This window comes from Sapajus apella, unplaced genomic scaffold (assembly GCF_009761245.1).
Source record: "Sapajus apella isolate SASKATOON/1434 unplaced genomic scaffold, GSC_monkey_1.0 scaffold33, whole genome shotgun sequence".
Classification (NCBI taxonomy): domain Eukaryota; kingdom Metazoa; phylum Chordata; class Mammalia; order Primates; family Cebidae; genus Sapajus; species Sapajus apella.
The window spans coordinates 11,903,353-11,922,590 of record NW_022436973.1 but is presented as its reverse complement, the minus strand read 5'-3'; the positions used below and the strand labels follow the sequence as shown (position 1 = coordinate 11,922,590).

The 19,238-nt window shown below is 36.3% G+C and overlaps 1 protein-coding gene across 1 annotated transcript; it reads right to left on the bottom strand.

The window, feature by feature from the left end:
* Positions 1–9,457: 9,457 nt before the first annotated feature.
* DEFB125 (defensin beta 125) lies at positions 9,458–18,757 on the bottom strand. Its single transcript, XM_032294903.1, has 2 exons — positions 18,700–18,757; positions 9,458–10,155 (listed from the first exon to the last, which is right to left on the bottom strand). Exons 1-2 carry the CDS (start codon positions 18,755–18,757, stop codon positions 9,794–9,796), a joined length of 420 nt encoding a protein of 139 aa, XP_032150794.1. The 3' UTR covers positions 9,458–9,793.
* Between the last annotated feature and the right edge of the window lie 481 nt (positions 18,758–19,238).

Here is a 19,238-nt window from a genome sequence, read left to right as displayed (position 1 = left end):
AAACTTCATCTCTACTGAAAATACAAAAACTAGCCAGGCATGGTGGTGCACACCTGTTGTCCCAGCTACTCAGGAGGCTGAGGCAGGAGAATTGCTTGAACCCAGGAGACAGAGGTTCCAGTGAGCCAAGACCGCGCCGCTGGACTCCAGCCTGGGCTATAGAGGGAGACTCCGACTCAAAAAAAAAGAGTGAGTTATAGTATTCTCTTATTATCATTTTATTTTATTTCCACAGGGTCTTTAGTGATATCCTTTGTTTTAGTCCACATGCTGGTAATTTGTGTCTTTATTTCTTGGTCTTGCTAAAAGTTTGTCAGTGTTATTGATCTTTTCAAAGAAGCTGCTTTTTATCTCACTGATTTTCACTGTTGTTTTTCTGTTTCCAATTTTATTGATTTGTGCTGTTATCTATATTATGTTCTTTCTTCTGCTTACTTGCTTACTTTGCATTTAATTTGTTCTTATTTTTCTAATTCAGGCAAGAGCTAACATTTTTCTTCTTTTGTAATGTAAGCATTCATTGCTCTAAATTTCTCTCTTGGCACTTCTTTAGAGCAAATTATGACTATGTTATTTGTTTATATGTTCATTTTCATTTAATCTAATACATATTTTATTTTTATTGAGACTTCTCTTTGACTTGGAAGTATGTTGTGTAATTTCCAAGTGTTTGTAGGTTGTCCACTGTATTTCTGGTATTGATTTCTAGTTTGATTTCACTGTGTCAATCATATAGAGAATACATTTTGATTTAAATTCTTTTTAATTGGTTGAGTCTCTTTTTTTTTTTTTTTTTAGCCTAGGATACAGTCTATCTTAGTATACATTCACTGAGCTCAAAAAGAATATTTTTTCTGCTGTAGTTGAGTGGAACACTCTTTAAATGTCACTTGGATCCTGTGGTTAATGTTGTTTAGTTCTTCTATTACAGTTACTGATTTTCTTGCTGTTCTATCAATGCTGAGAACTGGGCGGTGATATCCCAATTGTGTTTTTGTTTACTTCTCTCTTTTAACTCTCTCATTTATTGCCTCAGATATTTTGCAGCTTTGTTTTTTTGGAGCATACAAATTTAGGTTTGCTGTATCTTTTGGTGGATTGGAACTTTTGTCACTATGTAATGACTTTTTTTATGCTGATGTTCTGAAGTCTACTTTAGCTGGCGTTAATGTAGTCACTCCTGAAAACGTTTTATTAATATTTGTATGGTATAGCTTTTTCCATTCTTTTACTTACAGTCTATGTCATTATATTTGATGTGAGCTTCTTGTAGATATCATATTATTGGGTCACTTAAAAACATACTTTGCCAATATTCATCTTTTAATTTGTGTGTTTAGGTCATTTAAATTTAAATAAATTATTGATATGTTAATGCTTAAATCTTTCATTTTGTTTTTGTTTCCTTTTGCTTGTCTTATTTTTCCTGTCATTTGTGACATATTTTTCCATAGATTAGAATTCCATATTCATTTATCTGTAATATTTTTAAGTGTACCTCTTTGCATAGCTTTTGTAGAGACTGTTCTGTGTTACATTACATATCTATAACTTATCACAGTCTCCCTTTATATCTCTCTGATAACCCCCCCATTACTATTATAATCAACTGAAATATTTTACTCCACCTACATTGAGAATCACAGTAGAGGGATATTTTTTGCTGTTTCTGTCAAAAATAGTTTAGAAAACTAAAAAATAAGTTAAAAAAGCTTATTGCATTTTTGATGTTTTTGTTCTTTCTCTGCTTTTTCCTTTAAGTTCCAAGATTCCTTTAAAAAAAACAACAACTTTATTTCACTGTGGAGGACTTCCTTTAGCCATTCTTTTAGGTATATCTACTAGTGACTCCCCCTCCTTTTTTTTTTTTTTTTTCCAGTTTTCCTTAAACTGGGAATGTGTTTATTTGGTCCTTATTCTTGAAGGATATTTTCTTGGACATAGATATCTGGGTAGAGATTTACTATTCTCAAGAGAGAAGAAAACTACATGTTTTAAACTTAAGAGAGTTTAATTCTCAATTATATTCTATCTATAATCCATGATATACCGGTTAGAAAGCATAATAGGCTGTCATATGAAACAGAAAAACATGAAAAATGTGTTTTGTTCATTTATTACAAATTCAGATTTTATTTTTCTTATATAACATAAAGTCCATAGATTCTATAACAGCTTCACCATGCTAATCACCCTCTACTCTTCTGTTCACATGCTCTTACCCAGTGTTTTTGCCTCATTGTTGTAGATGGCAGCATTACCTCCAGCATTATGACCATGTTCCAAACAGGAGGAAGTGGAATGCCAAAGTCAAGTGGGTGTCAACCACTTGAATATTTGGATCACTCATCTCTCCCATTAGTAATTTTTCCCAGAGACCCCACCAAAAACACATATCCTGTTTAAATATCATTGCCAAAAATTGTGTCACATTCCATAACTGTGCATTTAGGAAGTTTGGAACAGTGGCTTATGTAAGTACACTGTTGAACCCAAACCAACATTCTGACATAATACAGTGTAATAAGGGGCAAATAAACAGAAATGCCAAGGGCACATTCATGCCTCAGCAGATCTCACTCAGTTCTCCAAGAAGGGTGGCACATCCTGCAGGGCCAAACTAATGATCCCTTTCTTGGAACATGAAGATCTGATTGTACTGGTAGCCTGGAGGCATATCCCATGAATTGTGGAACATCATAGATGTTTAGGAGAGAAACTTCATGTTCATGCCACCATCCATTAAAGGAGCAGGCTAAAGAAGTGGAGGATAAAAGAACTTTGATGACTGGTGATAAATGCCACTACTGCTCATTTAAGTCAGCTGAAGAATTCAACAGCTGAAAATATCAACCTATATCCCCTGGAGTATATAGGGGCTTCTCCATAACTCTGCCATCCTAGGATACAATATATTAATATTTTAATCCTAAATGGATTAAATATACAGACACAATACATTGTTAGTGTTGATGAAAAAATATTCAGAGTTAATAATATTCATGCAAGCTACCTATTGCCCTGCTCATTCCTCTGGTCCCTGTTCCAACTAGGCTTTTTTGTTGTTGTTATTTAGCTTTGTTTTAGTAAACAATTGATACAAATAGGCTAATTCCCTTCAAAAGTATCCAATCTGAGATTAATTATTTTAGCACTTAAATAAGGATACTATAAGATAAATGGAAGAAATATGTGTGATAAACAGAAGATGATCAAATAATGCTCCTCTAAAATAATGTCATAAAATAGAACATTAAATTACTTATTATTTAATAGTCTTAGGCTGCTACATTTGTCTACCTTAGAGTTTATCTTTTTTTAATGCTGCAATAGATGAGGGTGTATCGTAACTATATTTTGTCTCTGGAACATTTATTCTTTCTTCTATGATGTGAACTGGTTGCTTCCTATGCAGCCTACAGAGCTGTCATCTTAGAATTTTGTTTTACTAATCACCTGAGTTGGTACAAATATTCCTGGAAATTATGTTTTCATTTTTTTAGTTAGTTACTTTTTCTGCCTAGGTGATGACCTCTAAAGAAAGACTATGAGAAATAAACTTCAATATTATGCATTCCAGCAAACATGTCTTTTCTATCTTCACAGTTCAAACATTTTAAAACAAAAGCTGTGGACAAGTTTGCACACATAAAATGGCTCTCTCTATATATAGATATAGATACAGATATAGATATAGATATAAATATATATATATTATATACATAAAATATAAATAGGCAAGCTAGGCTAGCTATCTGTGAAAAATCTTTAATATGACTGAAAATAAATGAAGAAAGTCACATTAGAAGAACTATTACTTAGGAGTTGGAGAGAGTTTCAAGAGTGTATTTCATCCATAACACAATAACATCATGCTATGTTAGGAGAAGTAGTAAGCTTTTGGAAATTAGAAAAATAATTAAGTAACAGCCATATTTGAAGATAAAGTGAGAAAATCTTTGAAGTCCAAAAACAAGTAGAAAGTATGAGCAAAATATGTAAGACACAGATTGTCCATTCAGGAGAGCCAATCTCTGATTAATAAGATTTTCAAAGAGAAGGGGAAAAAATTAAAGAAAAAGAATTACAAAAAGCTACATAAATTTGAAAAGATAATAAATCTTATTATTTTTCTAGAAATACTCTAAGAAACACTATTCCAGAAAGTAAATAAAAATTGTCATCTAAATGAAATGACAAAGAAAGAGAAAAGCTGAAAACAGTCAGAGAGAAAAACAGAAATCACACTTTTGATAGAATAATTGTTACACTGACAGGTGATTTTTCCCAGAAATAATAGAAGCCATAATCCAATGGACTGAGTTCTTCAACATATTTTTAAAAGTAAATGCCATCCTAGAAATCCATATTTATGAAAATATTTTTAGAAGAAAATATAAATACAACCTTTTCAGATAGAGAGAGACATCAGCAGATCTCATGAAAGGAAATTCTAAGGGATGTTCTTTAGTTTAAAAAATGACCACATATGGAAAGTATGTGATGAAGAGGCAATAAAAAATGGGATAAAAGTGGATTAAACTGGCAGAATTAAATAAAAATGTTTTATAAGATTTAAAAACATAATAAAACATCAAAAGTCTGAAAATAGAATCAATTGAGAGTTAAATAGAATTAAAGTGGTCTATGTTCCATGTTATTCAGAGATTGGTAAATCTATGGATTAATTCTAGTTGCTAGACTGGATGAAAAATTAGATGCTATTTACAACAGATAAATGTAAAAACAAGATATGGAGAAGATTGAAAGTAGAAATATGGGGAAAAAAACTTAACATGCAAATACCAACAAAAGGAAGTTATTCTACTTCTTCGTAGCGAACAAAATAGTATTTAAGGCAAAAATTATCTTAGCAGAAAATGAGTTACTTTATAATGATAACTTGTTGGATTCACCCAGAAAATAGAACTATCTATAATTGTCATGTGTGCAATAATATTGTCTTAGTATTATAATATATGAAAGTAAAATAAAGCAATAGACTATAAACTGGAGGCAGGTAAAATGGAGTTGTATTCCATGAATTGCCTGAGGAGAAATACAAGTTTTTGGTTCATATTAGAAATTGATAGGTTAAGAATGTATGTCTTTATTTCTAGAGTGATGATGAATAGAAAAGGAGAATAAATTAAAGACTAGTGAGGAAGAAAATAAAAAAGAACATTTAGTGTACACAGAAAGATTAAAAGAAAGGAGAAAAAATAGAAATATAGAAAACTCAGGGAAAATATAAATCATGTTAAACAATGATTGTGTTGGCCAAACGCAACAGCAATTAAGATTAAATTGGATTGAGAAGTTTTGCTCTTAGGGAGAAATTAATAAAGTCACAGAAAAGCAATGCCTTTGATGCAAAACCTAGAAAAACTTGATTTTGTTAAAATAATATTTCCAAAGCATTAGAGAACCAGAGAAATTACTGGTATCAGAAGAGTTGATATTCTAAAGAGAGAACAGGACAGGCTTTCTGTTTCTGGAGGAGGCCAATAATTGCCAGCCATTTCCTCCCTGGGTGCCTTTGTCAGTTTGGGACAGACTGGAAGTGAAGCTTGGCCCAGAAAGAAAGGCTCTCTGGGAAGTAATTGAATCAGCCAAACTAGCGGAGATTCTATGAATTACAAATTGGACTTTCAGGTGCCCCACATTTTCGTTCCCCCAATGGAGCATTGGAACACTAGAGCTTTGTGAGAGGTTGGAAAGCTCAGCTGAAACTTTTGAAAGGCAATAGGAGATTTCTCGTACTCTTGCAGTGCATAAGAAACAGATATGATAGTGACATGGAGCCTACCTCAAACACATAGACGGTCTCCCTTTTACTGAGAAACAGGAACAAACTAGGTATAGGTGGAATCATTACTAGCACTGAAACCCAGCCCTGAACCAGCTTAATGCCTTGTTATATTGAATTAATCATGTCCTCATCTCTTTGCTATCTGGAGAAAAGGAGAACTTTTTATACTGAAAGATAACATCACCTGGAGTCTCCAAAACCCATTTGCCCAATGTTTGGCATACAATAAAAATAACATACCATAAAATGAAACTTATAAGCAATGGACAAAAACAAAAAGAAAAAAGATAAAATTAGTGTAGCAGTCATTACTTGTGAGATCAGTTTCTTGAACACAGCAGATGGATGGGTCTTATTTTATTGCCCAACTTGCCACTCTGTGCCTTTAAGTGGGGTGTTAAGATCATTTACATTCAAGGTTAATATTGTTATGTGAGATTTTGATCCTGTCATGAAATTGTAAGCTGGTTGCTTTATCATTCCTATTGTGTAATAGCTTTAAAGGATCTGCGTGCTACGTACTTAGGTGTGGTTTTGTGGTAGAAGATATTGTTCTTCATCTTTATATTTAGAACTCCCTTAAAGATCTTTTGGAAGGCTGGCCTAGTGGCAATGAATTGCTTTAGCAATTGCTTGTCTGAAAATGATCTTATTTCTCTTTCAATTATAAAGCTTAGTTTAGCAGGGTATGAAATTCTTACTTGGAGTTTCTTTTCTTTGAGAATTAAATAGTCCCTCAGTCTCTTCTCCATTGTAGGATTTCTGCTGATAAGTCTGCTGTTAGCCAGATGGGCTTCCCTTTGTACCTCATCTAACACTTTTCTCTAGCTGCCTTCAATGTTTTTTCTTTAGGGTGTCGATTTTAGATATTTCCTAGCTTCTCTTTTGGGCATTTAGTGCTATAAATTTCCCTCTAGACACTGCTTTAAATGTGCCCCAGAGATTCTGGTATGTTGTGTCTTCATTCTCATTGGTTTTGAAGAACATCTTTATTTCTGCCTTCATTTCATTACTCTATCCAATAGTCATTCGGGAGCAGGTTGTTCACTTTCCATGTAGTTGTGCACTTTTGAGTGATTTTCTTAATCCTGAGTTCTAATTTAATTGCACTGTGGTCTGAGAGACTGTTAGGATTTCCGTTCTTTTGCATTTGCTAAGGAGTGCTTTACTTCCAATTATGTGGTCAATTTTAGAATAAGTGAGATGTGGTGCTGAGAAGAATGTATATTCTGTGGATTTTGGGGTGGAGAGTTCTGTAGATGTCTATTAGATCTGCTTGGTCTGGATCTGAGTTCACGTCCTGGATATCCTTGTTAATTTTCTATCCCGTTGATCTGTCTAATATTGACAGTGGGTGTTAAAGTCTCCCACTATTATTTTGTGGGAGTCTAAGTCTCTTTGTAGATCTCTAAGAACTTGTTTTATGAATCTGGGTGCTCCTGTATTGGGTGCATATATATTTAGGATAGTTAGCTCTTCTTGTTGAATTGATCACTTTACCATTACATAATATCCTTCTTTGTCTTTTTTGACGTTTGTTGGTTTAAAGTCCGTTTTGTCAGAGACTGGGACTGCAACCCCTGCTACTTTGTGCTTTCCATCTGCTTGGTAAATTTTCCTCCATCCCTTAATTTTGAGCCTATGTGTGTCTTTGCACATGCAGTGGGTATCCTGAATACAGCATACCAATGGGTCTTGACTCTATCCAATTTGCCAATCTATGTCTTTTAACCGGGGGCATTTAGCCCATTTATGTTTAAGGATAATAGTGTTATGTGTGAATTCAATCCATATTTAATAAACAGTGCTAAGAAAATTGGCTATCCATATGAAGAAAACTGAAATTGGACTCCTTCTTTATACCTTATACAAAAGTTAACTCAAGATAGATTAAAGACTTAAACGTAAAACCCAAGACCATAAAAACCCTAGAAGAAAACCTAGACACTACCATTCAGGACATAGGCATGGGCAAAGACTTCATGATAAAAATGCCAAAAGCAATTGCAAAAAAAGCCAAAATTGTCAAATGGGATCTAATTAAATGAAAGAGCTTCTGCACAGCAAAAGAAACTATCATCAGAGTGAACACACAACCTACAGAATGGGAGGAAATTTTTACAATCTACCCAGCTAACAAAGGTCTAATATCCAGAATCTATAAGGAACTTAAGCAAATTTACAAGAAAAAACAAACACTTCCTTCGATAAGTGGGCAAAGGATGTGAACAGATCCTTCTCAAAAGAAGACATCTATGCAGTCGACAAACATATGAAAAAAAGCTCAACATCCCTGATAATTAGAGAAATGCAAATCGAAACCACAATGAGATACTATCTCATGCCAGTCAGATGGTGATTATTAAAAAGTCAAGAAACAATAGATGCTGGCAAGGCTGTGGAGAAATAAGAATGCTTTCAAACTGTTCATGGGAATGTAAATTAGTTCAACCATTGTGGAAGACAGTGTGGTGATTCCTCAAGGATCTAGAACCAAAATTATCATTTGACCTAGCAATCCCATTACTGAGTATATGCCCAAAGGAATATAAGTCATTCTATTATAAAGACACATGCACATGTATGTTTACTGCAGCACTATTTACCATAGCAAAGACATGGAACCAACCCAAATCCACATCAATGATAGACTGGTTAAAGAAAAGTGATACATAGAACCATGGAATACTATGCAGCCATAAAAAATGAGATCATGTCCTTTGCAGGGACAGGGATGAAGCTTGAAGCCATCATCTTCTGCAAACTGACATAGGAACAGAAAACCAAACACCACGTGTTCTCACTCATAATTGGGAACTGAACAATGAGAACACATGGACACAGGGAGGGGAACAACACACACTGGGGCCAGTGAGGGTGTGGGGGGAAGGGGAGGGAGAGCATTGAGACAAATAGCTAATGCATGTGGGACTTAAAACCTAGATTATTTGGGTTGATAGGTGCAGCAAACCACCATGGTACATGTATACCTATGTAGCAAACCTACATGTTCTGCACTTGTATCCTGGAACTTAAAGTTAAAAAAAGCTAATCAACTTTATAGTCAATAACTGCTTCTCTGTACTATCATAGAAGACACTTACTGACCCATCTGTTGCCATACAAAAAGCACTCACATGCCTACAGCCATACAAAGCAGAGAAACACTGCACACAATTAGCATTCACGGACAGAACGGGGACCTGAAGAGGCATTTTATGAGGCTGCCATAATTGGAAGTTGGACTTCTAAGTGGAAAGAACATTGGAAAAGTAAATAGAATTTGAGATGCACCTTTTCATTTAATGTGATGTACTGTCAAGACAAGTCCCACTTTTATCTCTACCCAGTTAGATCAGTGTTTGTGCTAAATGAAAGAATTAGCTTCTAACTCTAACTCTTAGTTACCAGCTAGAACCTTAAACAAAATTTGATGTCATGACACAGAAAAGTACTTAGGGTCAGAACTTGCAATAAAAGGTGGAGGGTAGAGAAGGGAACATTTGTCTGGAACCCTTTCTATATGCTTTTTTATGTTCTCCTAGATATGATAGCAGTGGACCAGGCACTCTTAAAGTAAAAATTCTTGTCTTAGTCATAATAGGCAGCTCCAAACAATGGTGTTTGTTTTTGGTTTTTGGCATGGAAAAACACATAGACACACAAATGTTCAGGTGAGATAAAATTTAGCTTACATATTTTAGTACATCAGAGGAAGACAGACGAAGAACTTAAGTCCAATTAAGAGAATCCTTGTATCTTCTATACATTTCTGTCTACACATTTCTAATTGTAAGGCAACTATCTTGGCTGTTGTTTTGGTAGTAGCAATCATGTCCATCCTAATTGTCATCCAATCCCTGATGGAATTTTCCTGGTGAAATTGGATTGGTAGAATAAACTCTTTGGATATTATTTCCAGCAGTATTTCTAATTTTCCATACTAGCAGTAAATGCTAATTGATTATTAGTAAGAGCTGTCTAAGGAGATGATGGCGTAGTAGTCTTGGAAGTAGTGGCCTTGGGTGGTGGCATAGTAGTCTCAACAGTAGCGGTCTCGAGTGCCGTGATTTCTGCAGAATTAGTTGTTCCAAATGTTACCAGATCATTCAACCTAGATACTGGGGAGCCAGTAAAAGAGTCCACATAATTATAATCAAATGTTATATCCTCTAGGTGAATCACAGGAAATGCTGGTCGTTGAGTGTATTCATGTGATATTATTATGGAAATGCAGCATGATAGCTTGTTTCTACAAAGAAGTATGTACCTTTCAGTATCTAAACATCGTCTTCTGCAATATCCTATATTATTCTTCCAACATTTTTGGGGTGCAAAGCTACCTGTAGAGAGTAAAATATAGGTCAAATTTTTAACTCTGGCATCAACAGAACAATTTTACATTCATTCAAAAATTTACAAGTACTACCACTGACATCAAGACTAATGTGATGTCAAATACAAAATGCCGTTAAAAGAGACAGACAGGAGAACAGAAGGTATATATTAAAGTTGTGCTATGTGCCATCAAAGAATTTGGGTGGAGAAAAGGAGAAAGGTAGAAAAAGGGAGGGAAGGGCAGAGAGGGAGGAAGGGAGGAAGAGAAAAAGAGCGAGCGAGAGAGAGAGAGTGCGCATACTTAAACTGATATGAAGCCTGGATAAGAAGGATGAAAATGAAAAGCCCAGCACGAGATGGATTCACAGCTGAATTCTACCAGATATACAAAGAAGAGCTGATAGCCTTCCTACTGAAACTATTCCCCCAAAATTGAGAAGGCAGAACTCCACTTTTACTTATTCTATGAGGCCAGCATCATCCTGAGACCAAAACCTGGCAGAGAAACAAGAAAAAAAAATTCCAGGCCAGTATCCTTGATGAAAGTCAGTGCAAAAATCCTGAACAAAATACTGGCAAGCTGAATTTAGCAGCATATCAAGGATGCAAGGTTGGTTCAACATACACAAATAAATAAATGTGATTGCTTATGGTTAGCATTTAAAGTACAGAAATTGATAAACCAAGGTGGGTTCGAATAATATGAGAAAAAAGAGGACCAGAATTGAATTCTAGTGAGTTTCAATTTTAAGAGATCAGATAAGAGGAAATTACTTAAAAGGATCAATAGGATAAGTCAGAGCAAAACAGGAGACTAAGACACTAGAATCTTAAAGTGGACCCCCAGCAAAGCAGAGCCCCAGCAAAGATTTGAGTATAATAGTTTAGTTGAGAGGCAATTCCTCCCTCAAAAAAAAATCAGTGGAGAAATATAGAAATCAGGAAAGCAAGAAATCCAGGAAAAGGTGAATTATAACCTGTTATCATAAGTTCATCTCTATCAACTGCTGGCCAGCAGCATGGCTATGTTCTGTTTACCCAGAGCACAATCCCACAGAGAAGCCCAGCAGCTAGGCTACAAACAAGCTCAGACTCATGGTTGAGCCTGGAGGACATCTCACATTCTGTTAAGTGAAATAGACAGACATAGATAAACACCACATGTTCTCATTCATAAGTAGGTGCTTAAAAAGTTGAGTTCATCGAAGTAGACTGTAGAGTAGTGATTACTGCAGGCTGGGAAGGGAAAGGGGGATAGGGAAATGTTGGTTAACAGGTAGAAAATTACAACTAGATAGGAGGAAAAAGTTCCAGTGTTCTGTAGCAGGGGTCTCCAACCCCCAGGCAGCTAATGGGTACTGGTCCATGGCCTCTTAGGAACCAGGCCACAGCAGGAGGTGAATGGCAGGTGTGCGAGAATCACCGCCTGAGCTCCACCTCTTGTCAGATCAGCCGAGGCATTAGATTCTCAGAGCATGAACCCTATTGTAAACTGTGCATGTGAGGGATCTAGGATGTGTGTTCCTTGTGAGACCGTGGCTACTGCTTGATGACCTGAAGTGGAACAGTTTCATCCTGAAACCATCCCCACCACCACCTTCACCCCCTTGGAAAAATTGTCTTCCATGAAACTGGTCCCTGGTGCCAAAAAGTTTGGGGTCCATTATTCTATAGCACTGTAGGGTGATGGTAGTTAACCATTGTTTATTGTATATTTTCAGATAGCTAGAAGAGAGGATTCTGAATGTTCCCAACATGAAAAAATGACAAATGTTTGAGGTGATATGAGGTGATGGATATGCTAAGTACCCTGATTTGATCATTACACATTGTATACATGTATCAAAATATCACTCTGCATTCTTCTAAATATGAACAATTATTATATGTCAACTAAGCGTAAAAGAAAAAAATAGCATTTAGTTTTTACAAACAAACAAAAAACTTAAAAAAAATGTTTAATTGTGCATTAGTCCCCGAGGGTGCAGAGTTACAGAAAAACCTTGAAGAACAGAAGGGTGCACAGTTATAGTAAAAAACTTGAAGAACTAAAATCCATTTACGTTTTCTCCCCATAATATTCTTGAACTGCAAGTAAGGGAATTACCACAAGAAAAAAAAAATTACCAAGCCCCAAAATTATTCTACACCAGCCTCAAAGGACCTGGACTATGTATCCAGCTTCCTGTTAGCCCATAGATGCTAGATGATCCCAGAGACTGCTGATAATTTTCTGGCATTTCTGGATTGCCCTGTACAAGGGTATTTCACAAGCAGCTGGTGAGAGACTGGGGATACTGACAGTTGTAGATCTGGCTGATAAGCATAAAAACAGCACTTGCATAGAGGTTATATGGAAAGTTTTATCAGATACAATTATATTAAGCATGAGAGGAGAATGTTTCTTAAAGAACAGAGTGGTCATTTTGTGGGCAAATACTGCTGAGAGGTTAAAAAAGATGAAGGCAGGGGCCGGGCATGGTAGCTCACGCTTGTAATCCCAGCACTTTGAGAGGCCGGGGTGGGCGGATCACCTGAGGTCAGGAATTCGAGACCAGCCTGAACAACACAGTGAAACCCTGTCTCTACTAATTAGCTATGCGTGGTGGTAGGTGCCTGTAATCCCAGCTACCAATTAGGCTGAGGCAGGAGAATTACTTGAACCCAGGAGGCAAATGTTGCAGTGAGCTGAGATCACACCACTGCACTCCAGCCTGGCTACAGAGTGAGACCCTGTCTCGACAACAACAACAAAGATGAAGGCGGGAAAACGTCCATGCTTTTAATAGTATGAAGGTCACTTCATACTGAAGAGAGCAGCTTCTGAGTGGCACGAGAAAAGAAACTAAATTGAAGTTGGTCAAAATGTGAGTGAGAGAGAAGTGAATGTAGGACTTGTAGGATGAAAACCTTAAGAAGTTTAGCTCCAAAGGAAAGCAAAAAAATAAATAACTTGTTAGAGGGCAATGTAAGGTTAAGGGAGTGTTTTCAGGTTTGTTTTGAAGAATGAAAAATATCAAACCATGTTTGCAAGCCATTAAAAAAGAAACAAACAGGCCGGGCACAGTGACTTATGCCTGTAATCCCAGCACTTTGGGAGCCCGAGGTGGGCAGATCGTCTAGGTCAGGAGTTTGAGACCAGCCTGGCCATGGTGAAACCCTGTCTCTACTAAAAATACAAAAACTTAGCCAGGTGTGAAACTTCCAAGTGAAGTTTCAACTACTTGGAAGGCTGAAACAGGAGAATCACTTGAACCCAGAGGGCAGAGGTTGCAGTGAACCAAGATCGTGCCACTGCACTCCAGCCTGGGCAACAAGAGCAAGACTCCATCTCAAAAAAAAAAAAGAAAAGAAAATGAGATAAGCAGAAAAGAAGAGATTAATATAGAAGAGGGTGATGAGATGACAGAAGGGCATAGTCACAAATTCACACAATGCAGACTGATCTTTAGATGGAGAAGATACACTTCTCTATAGCAAAGGGGGCAGAGGAAATGAGTAAGAAGTTCCTATTTGAATTGTTTAAACAAATGGAGCATGGGATAAGCTGAGGGGGAGAGCCACGTAGAGAAGAGGAGCAGGCAAATTAAAGACAAAGATCAGGATAAAATACCTGTCTAAAAAAGAGGGAAAGTGACTGAGTGTGGTGGAATCCCAGCACTTTGGGAGATTGAGGCGGGTGGATCACGAGGTCAGGAGATGGAGACCATCCTGGCCAACATGGTGAAAGAAACCATGTCTCTACTAAAAATACAAAAATTAGCTGGGGTGTGGTGGCACATGCCTGTAATCCCAGCTACTTGGGAGGCTGAGGCAGGAGAATCACCTGAAACGGGGAGTTGGAGGTTGCAGTGAGCCGAGATCGCACCACTACACTCCAGCCTGGCAACAGAGCACGACTCTGTCTCAAAAAAAAAAAAAAAAAGGAAGGTTCATTTACAAGAGAAGTGCAGTAGCATTTCTAAGCAGTGTGACTACTCATTTGAGGGGTGAGGATATAAATCTAAAGGGAAACTAGTGTGCTGCATTGTATGTTCATTTATCAACCATTAAACTGCAGGATCATCTTTCTCAAGACATGTGCCCAAGGAGTACCTAGATAAGTGTATTCTAGGCAGAGGAAGCAGCTAGAGATAAGGCTCTATGGAGGAGGAAGCCTGACATATATACAGAAGAGCAAGTAATTCTCTAAACAACATTGCTTGAATGTAATGTGATAACATGCATAAAGCATATATAGATGTATGTATGTATTAGGCTCACAATAATTTGGTTCATATTTTATCCTCTGGAAAATGTTGACTCTAGTCCCACTTCACCAATTGTTTATTCTACCTTCCCTCTTCTACAGCTATTTATTCTATCTTTGTTATTTTACTGGCTCCATTTTACTTTGTACTTCGTGGAATTTTCTATAAATTTCAAGTCTAGACCTTCCACTTCTTTCGTGCAAGACAAACTCTAACCTTGCTTCTTCATTTCTCACATCTACAAAGACTTATATCTTAATTTTTTCCTCCAGTATTATCCATACTTAAAATATGTCATCTTGGCTCTCTTCTTCTTCTTTGCCTTTGCATCACCTTGTTCTGTCATTTATTCTTCAAAATTTTCATTTACATTCCCTTTTGCCTGTTTTAAATTATCCCCTCCAGACTTAAATTAGGCTACCGTCACACAGTCATCAAAGTTTCAGACCCCTACTGTGGTGCGGGCACCATCCTGGGCCCTTGAGGTACATCCGTGACTAAACAGACAATAATCACATGGAGCTGACTTTCTAGCAGAGGGAGACAGACAATAAAAAGTAAGTGCACTCCCTGCTAGACTGTATGGTTTACAGATTTAAATATAAGACCTAAAACTATGAAACTACCTGAAGAAAACACTAGGGAAACACTTCAGGACATGGATCTTGGCAAAGATTTCTTGGGCAAGACCTCAAAAGCACAGACAGCCCAAGCAAAATTAGACAATTAGGATTACATCAAACTAAAAAGCTTGATCACAGCCAAGAAAACAATCAACAAAGTGAAGCGATAACCCACAGAATGGGAGAAAATATTTGTAAACTATTCATCTGACAAGCAATTAACAACCAAAAATGTATTAATATAAGGAGCCCAAACAGCTCCATAACAAACAAAAACAAATAATACGATTTTAAAACAGGCAAAAAGATCTGAATAGACATTTCTCAACAGAAGACATACAAATGGCTCATATGTATACATGAAAATATGGTAAAGACATGGTAAAGATGGTAATTTACATATGTATATTTTACCTCAATAAAAAACAAAGTACATTATTTTGTAGATGAAAAGGTGGTAAATGGTTTGCAGACAGAATAGAGAGTAGATTTAAGAGTAATAGAAGATTCATAAACAGGAGTTGCACAGGCCTGTGTAACAAGGTGATTATTGAACAACTTGAAGGAGGTAAAGGAATTAGTCACACCAGTGTCCGAGGCAAGGGCACTCTAAGCAGGGGGAACAAACAGAGCTCTCTGGGTTGAGTAAGTCTGACGTGTTTGGGGAAGAGCACTGGGGACAGTGTGACTGTAGTGGAGTGGACAAAGACTATAGTAGTATACCAGTATATACTAGTATAGTATAGTACTAGAGAGAGGTCATAAGGGCCAGATCCTGTAGGGCCAGGTGAGCCACTGTATGAACTCTGGTTATTGTTCTGAGTGAAAAGGGGACCATCACAGAGTTTTGAGCAAAAGTACATGATCTGACTTCCTGTGTAAGTGGATCACGCACTATGTGTTTTGACAAGATAGTGGAAGGCAACAGCAGAAGGAGAGAGATCGTGAGGAAGCTATGACAGTAGCAGGTGAGAGATGATGGTGACTAGAATCAGAATGGTAGCAGTGGAGGTGGCAAGAATAATTGCATTCTGGATATAATTTGCAGGCAGATGTAATAGACTTCCTGATAGATATGAGTGTTGTAGATACAGAAATACCAAAGAAAATCCCAATAATTTGGTTTAAGCAGCAGAATGATGGCAATTGGGAATAATTTGTAACTTAATGTTTTTTTTTTCTAGAGTGACAACAGTCATTTTTTTTTTCAAAGAGTTTCAGTCCAGAATTATTATATTATTAGGACATGTGGTCTTCATCACCAGTGTCTCAAAATCCTGAAATTAGAAATATGACTAGCAATTGTATGTTTCTAAGTAGGGTAGCCATCTAGCCAAAACATTATCCCATGTGTGGAATTCTTTCTAAAACATACCAGATATAGAATCAGCTAGCATCAACTTAAAACATATCTATTGATAGCAGTCTACTGATAGCTTGGCTTTGTAATAAGTTGTTTCACAAGCCATCAGGTCCTGTCTCACTTGCAAACACATAATATAAAGCCCAGAGAGACTAAAGAGTTAAATTTCAAAACAAACCTATAAGAGCTAACAAAAATGAAAATCTCTAAATCAACAGAAATGAAAACTAACCCTCCAAAATAAAAGGGAAAAGCAGGCATAGACAATTTGTAGAAAAGTAAAATATATAATAAACATATTTGAAGTTTGACTTTCCCATTACTCATAGACATAAATAATTTATTTACATATTATCTTTCATTTTTAAGACTTGGCAAGTATTCAAATATTGATAATACATAAAGCAGACAAGAAAAAGTACATCTCCAAGAATTTTATGCTGAATGATTTATGTATAAGAAAGGTTATGCTAGCCATTTTTGTCTATATAACATAAATGCACTTATTTATGTAAAAACAATTTGGCTAAGTAATTTGACCAGTATCCATGCAATAAAATTTTATACAGTCATTGGAAAACAGTTTTTGAAAAATATTTAGTAAATGGGAAAATACTAATAGTATAATAGAAAATTTGTAAGTAGGGTACACATTTTTATTCAAATACAACTGAGGAAGAACAATAGATCAAAATTTTTTATGTCTTTTTTAACTGCTTTACAATTTTTTACTACAATTTCAAAAGTTCAAAAATTTCAACAAACACAATAGTTCATAATCATAAATGAATGCAGATATTAATAATTCTATAACTCATGTTACATCAACATGTGAATCAAGACATAGCAGATCAAAGGCATAGTTTTATCCATTTAATGGTCATGAATAGCATCTTTCTAGGCAAAATATAACATCTCTGAATTTAACAAAAGTCAAATTTCTTAGTATATAAAGATAAATAAGAAAGTTTAGAAATCTAATGGACTAAATGTTCAAACTCATTTATAATTAAAGTGTCATGAATTCAAACAACAGGATGTAATTTTTACATATTGGACTGTAAAACCTGGAAGAATGTAGTAGAAGAAACAAAGGACTGATGAGGGTGTGGAAGCTGTTACTCTTGCAACTGGTGATAGGAGAGTGGTTCCACTTTTCTGGTAGGTGGTTTGACTGTGTGTGTGTGTGTGTGTGTGTGTGTGTGTGTGTGTACAGTCATAAATAGAAAGATATACAATTGTTTACAAATTTTTCTTGCTGAATTGTTTGTAATAATTAAAGACCTGTTTTTCATCAATATCGGAGTAATTAATGTGAGGAGATTCATCTCCTCCTCCTCAAAGTTTTACTTATTGATTAAAAACAATGAACTAGGTTTATGTATGGATAAGCTGTCTCTAATATCTCTAATATATTGCTAGTACATTGCAGAACAATCCACATGGTTCATTTGCAATTGGATTTTTAAAAATCTAAAAGGCATATGCATGTAAATAAATATACTTGTATTTGCTAGGATATATAATAAATTGGTAACATTCATTGATTCTGAAGGGTAAGGCTGAAGAACTGGTATTCTTGGACAGGCAAACACTTTTCTTTTCCCTAAACCCTATAAATCTCTCAATTGCTTGATACATAAGTCAATTGCAAGTATTATTTTTAAATAAAATGTTAACAATTTTTAAAAGTAGCTTTATTAAATAGTGGAAACAGGCTGTTCCTATTCCTCTAAAATTAGAAGCTCCCCATTGGTCACTAGTCTTTCTATCTTGTCTTCACGCCACTTATTTCCACTTCTACCCCAAACATATATGTTGTCTCTTCCATATGATAGAGCTACAGAATCTACAGACTGTAAATGGACTTGTTCACCATATCTAAGAACATGAAAATGAGGGCCTCCCCTCTGAAGGTACTCTCAGGGCAAAGACGAATTCAAGATGGTAGAAGAACTGATAGGACACAACAATGAAATGGATACAACAACATAATAATCAAAATAGAAGTGAAGTGAGGCTAAGCTAACATTGGATAGTTATATAGAGAGACAGATAGGGTGGCTCAGAGTACTAAGGAAATTCTTGTCTTTGGATAAATGTCTCAGAGAACATCCCAGCTTTCTAGATGCCCCTAACAGAAAGATTCTCAGAGACTGGAGACATGGAGCTGCCAAAACAAAGCATTTCTGCTGCTCTTTATTGGTCCAGGTTTTTCCTGTAGATTCCCTCTTCCCCATCATGATACCATGGGAGCCCAAAAGCAACAACTCATCCTAGTTCCATCAGCTCTGCTTTATAAGGTTCCATTACCTTTGGTTACCTGAGTTAGCAACGCACAGATAACAAAGGTCAGCATCAGGAGATTCATGGCTCCTGGGAGAGAGGAAGCTCTGTGTCCTGAGGAATACAGAGCACTGCACAGCAAGGAATTTAAGTGGTCACCTTCACTAGTCTATCATGGGTGATGAACCAGAGAAGGGGGAAATGCCATGCCACCCAAATCACCAGGCCATTAATTTGCAACACTGAGTGTGCATGACACAGTAATGTCTGCTTCTAGAAATTATTAAAGAAAACTGAGGCCTTATGAGATAAGCTATTATCCTGTAGAACTGTAAGGTCTGATGGAAAGCAACAGCCCCAAGAAATTTTTGTTAACTTGGGTCAATTGCCTTGAGGTCAATTGCCTTTCTCCTCTGCCTGTATGCAACACTTTGTACGTACCCAAGGACAGCAGAATGGTGTGTAAAGATATCACTTGTGGCAGTCCAATCAATCCAGCAATCTCACTGCTGGGTATATACCCTCCCCCCTGCAAAAGGAAATAAGTATATTAAATAGATATCTGC

Bases quoted from the DNA above. Each gene is read 5' to 3' on its own strand.
- DEFB125 (XM_032294903.1), bottom strand. From the start codon at position 18,757: ATGAATCTCCTGATGCTGACCTTTGTTATCTGTGCGTTGCTAACTCAG. The intron at 10,156-18,699 runs GTAATGGAACCT...TACTCTCTACAG, and splicing joins GCTAACTCAGGTAACCAAAG to GTAGCTTTGCACCCCAAAAA.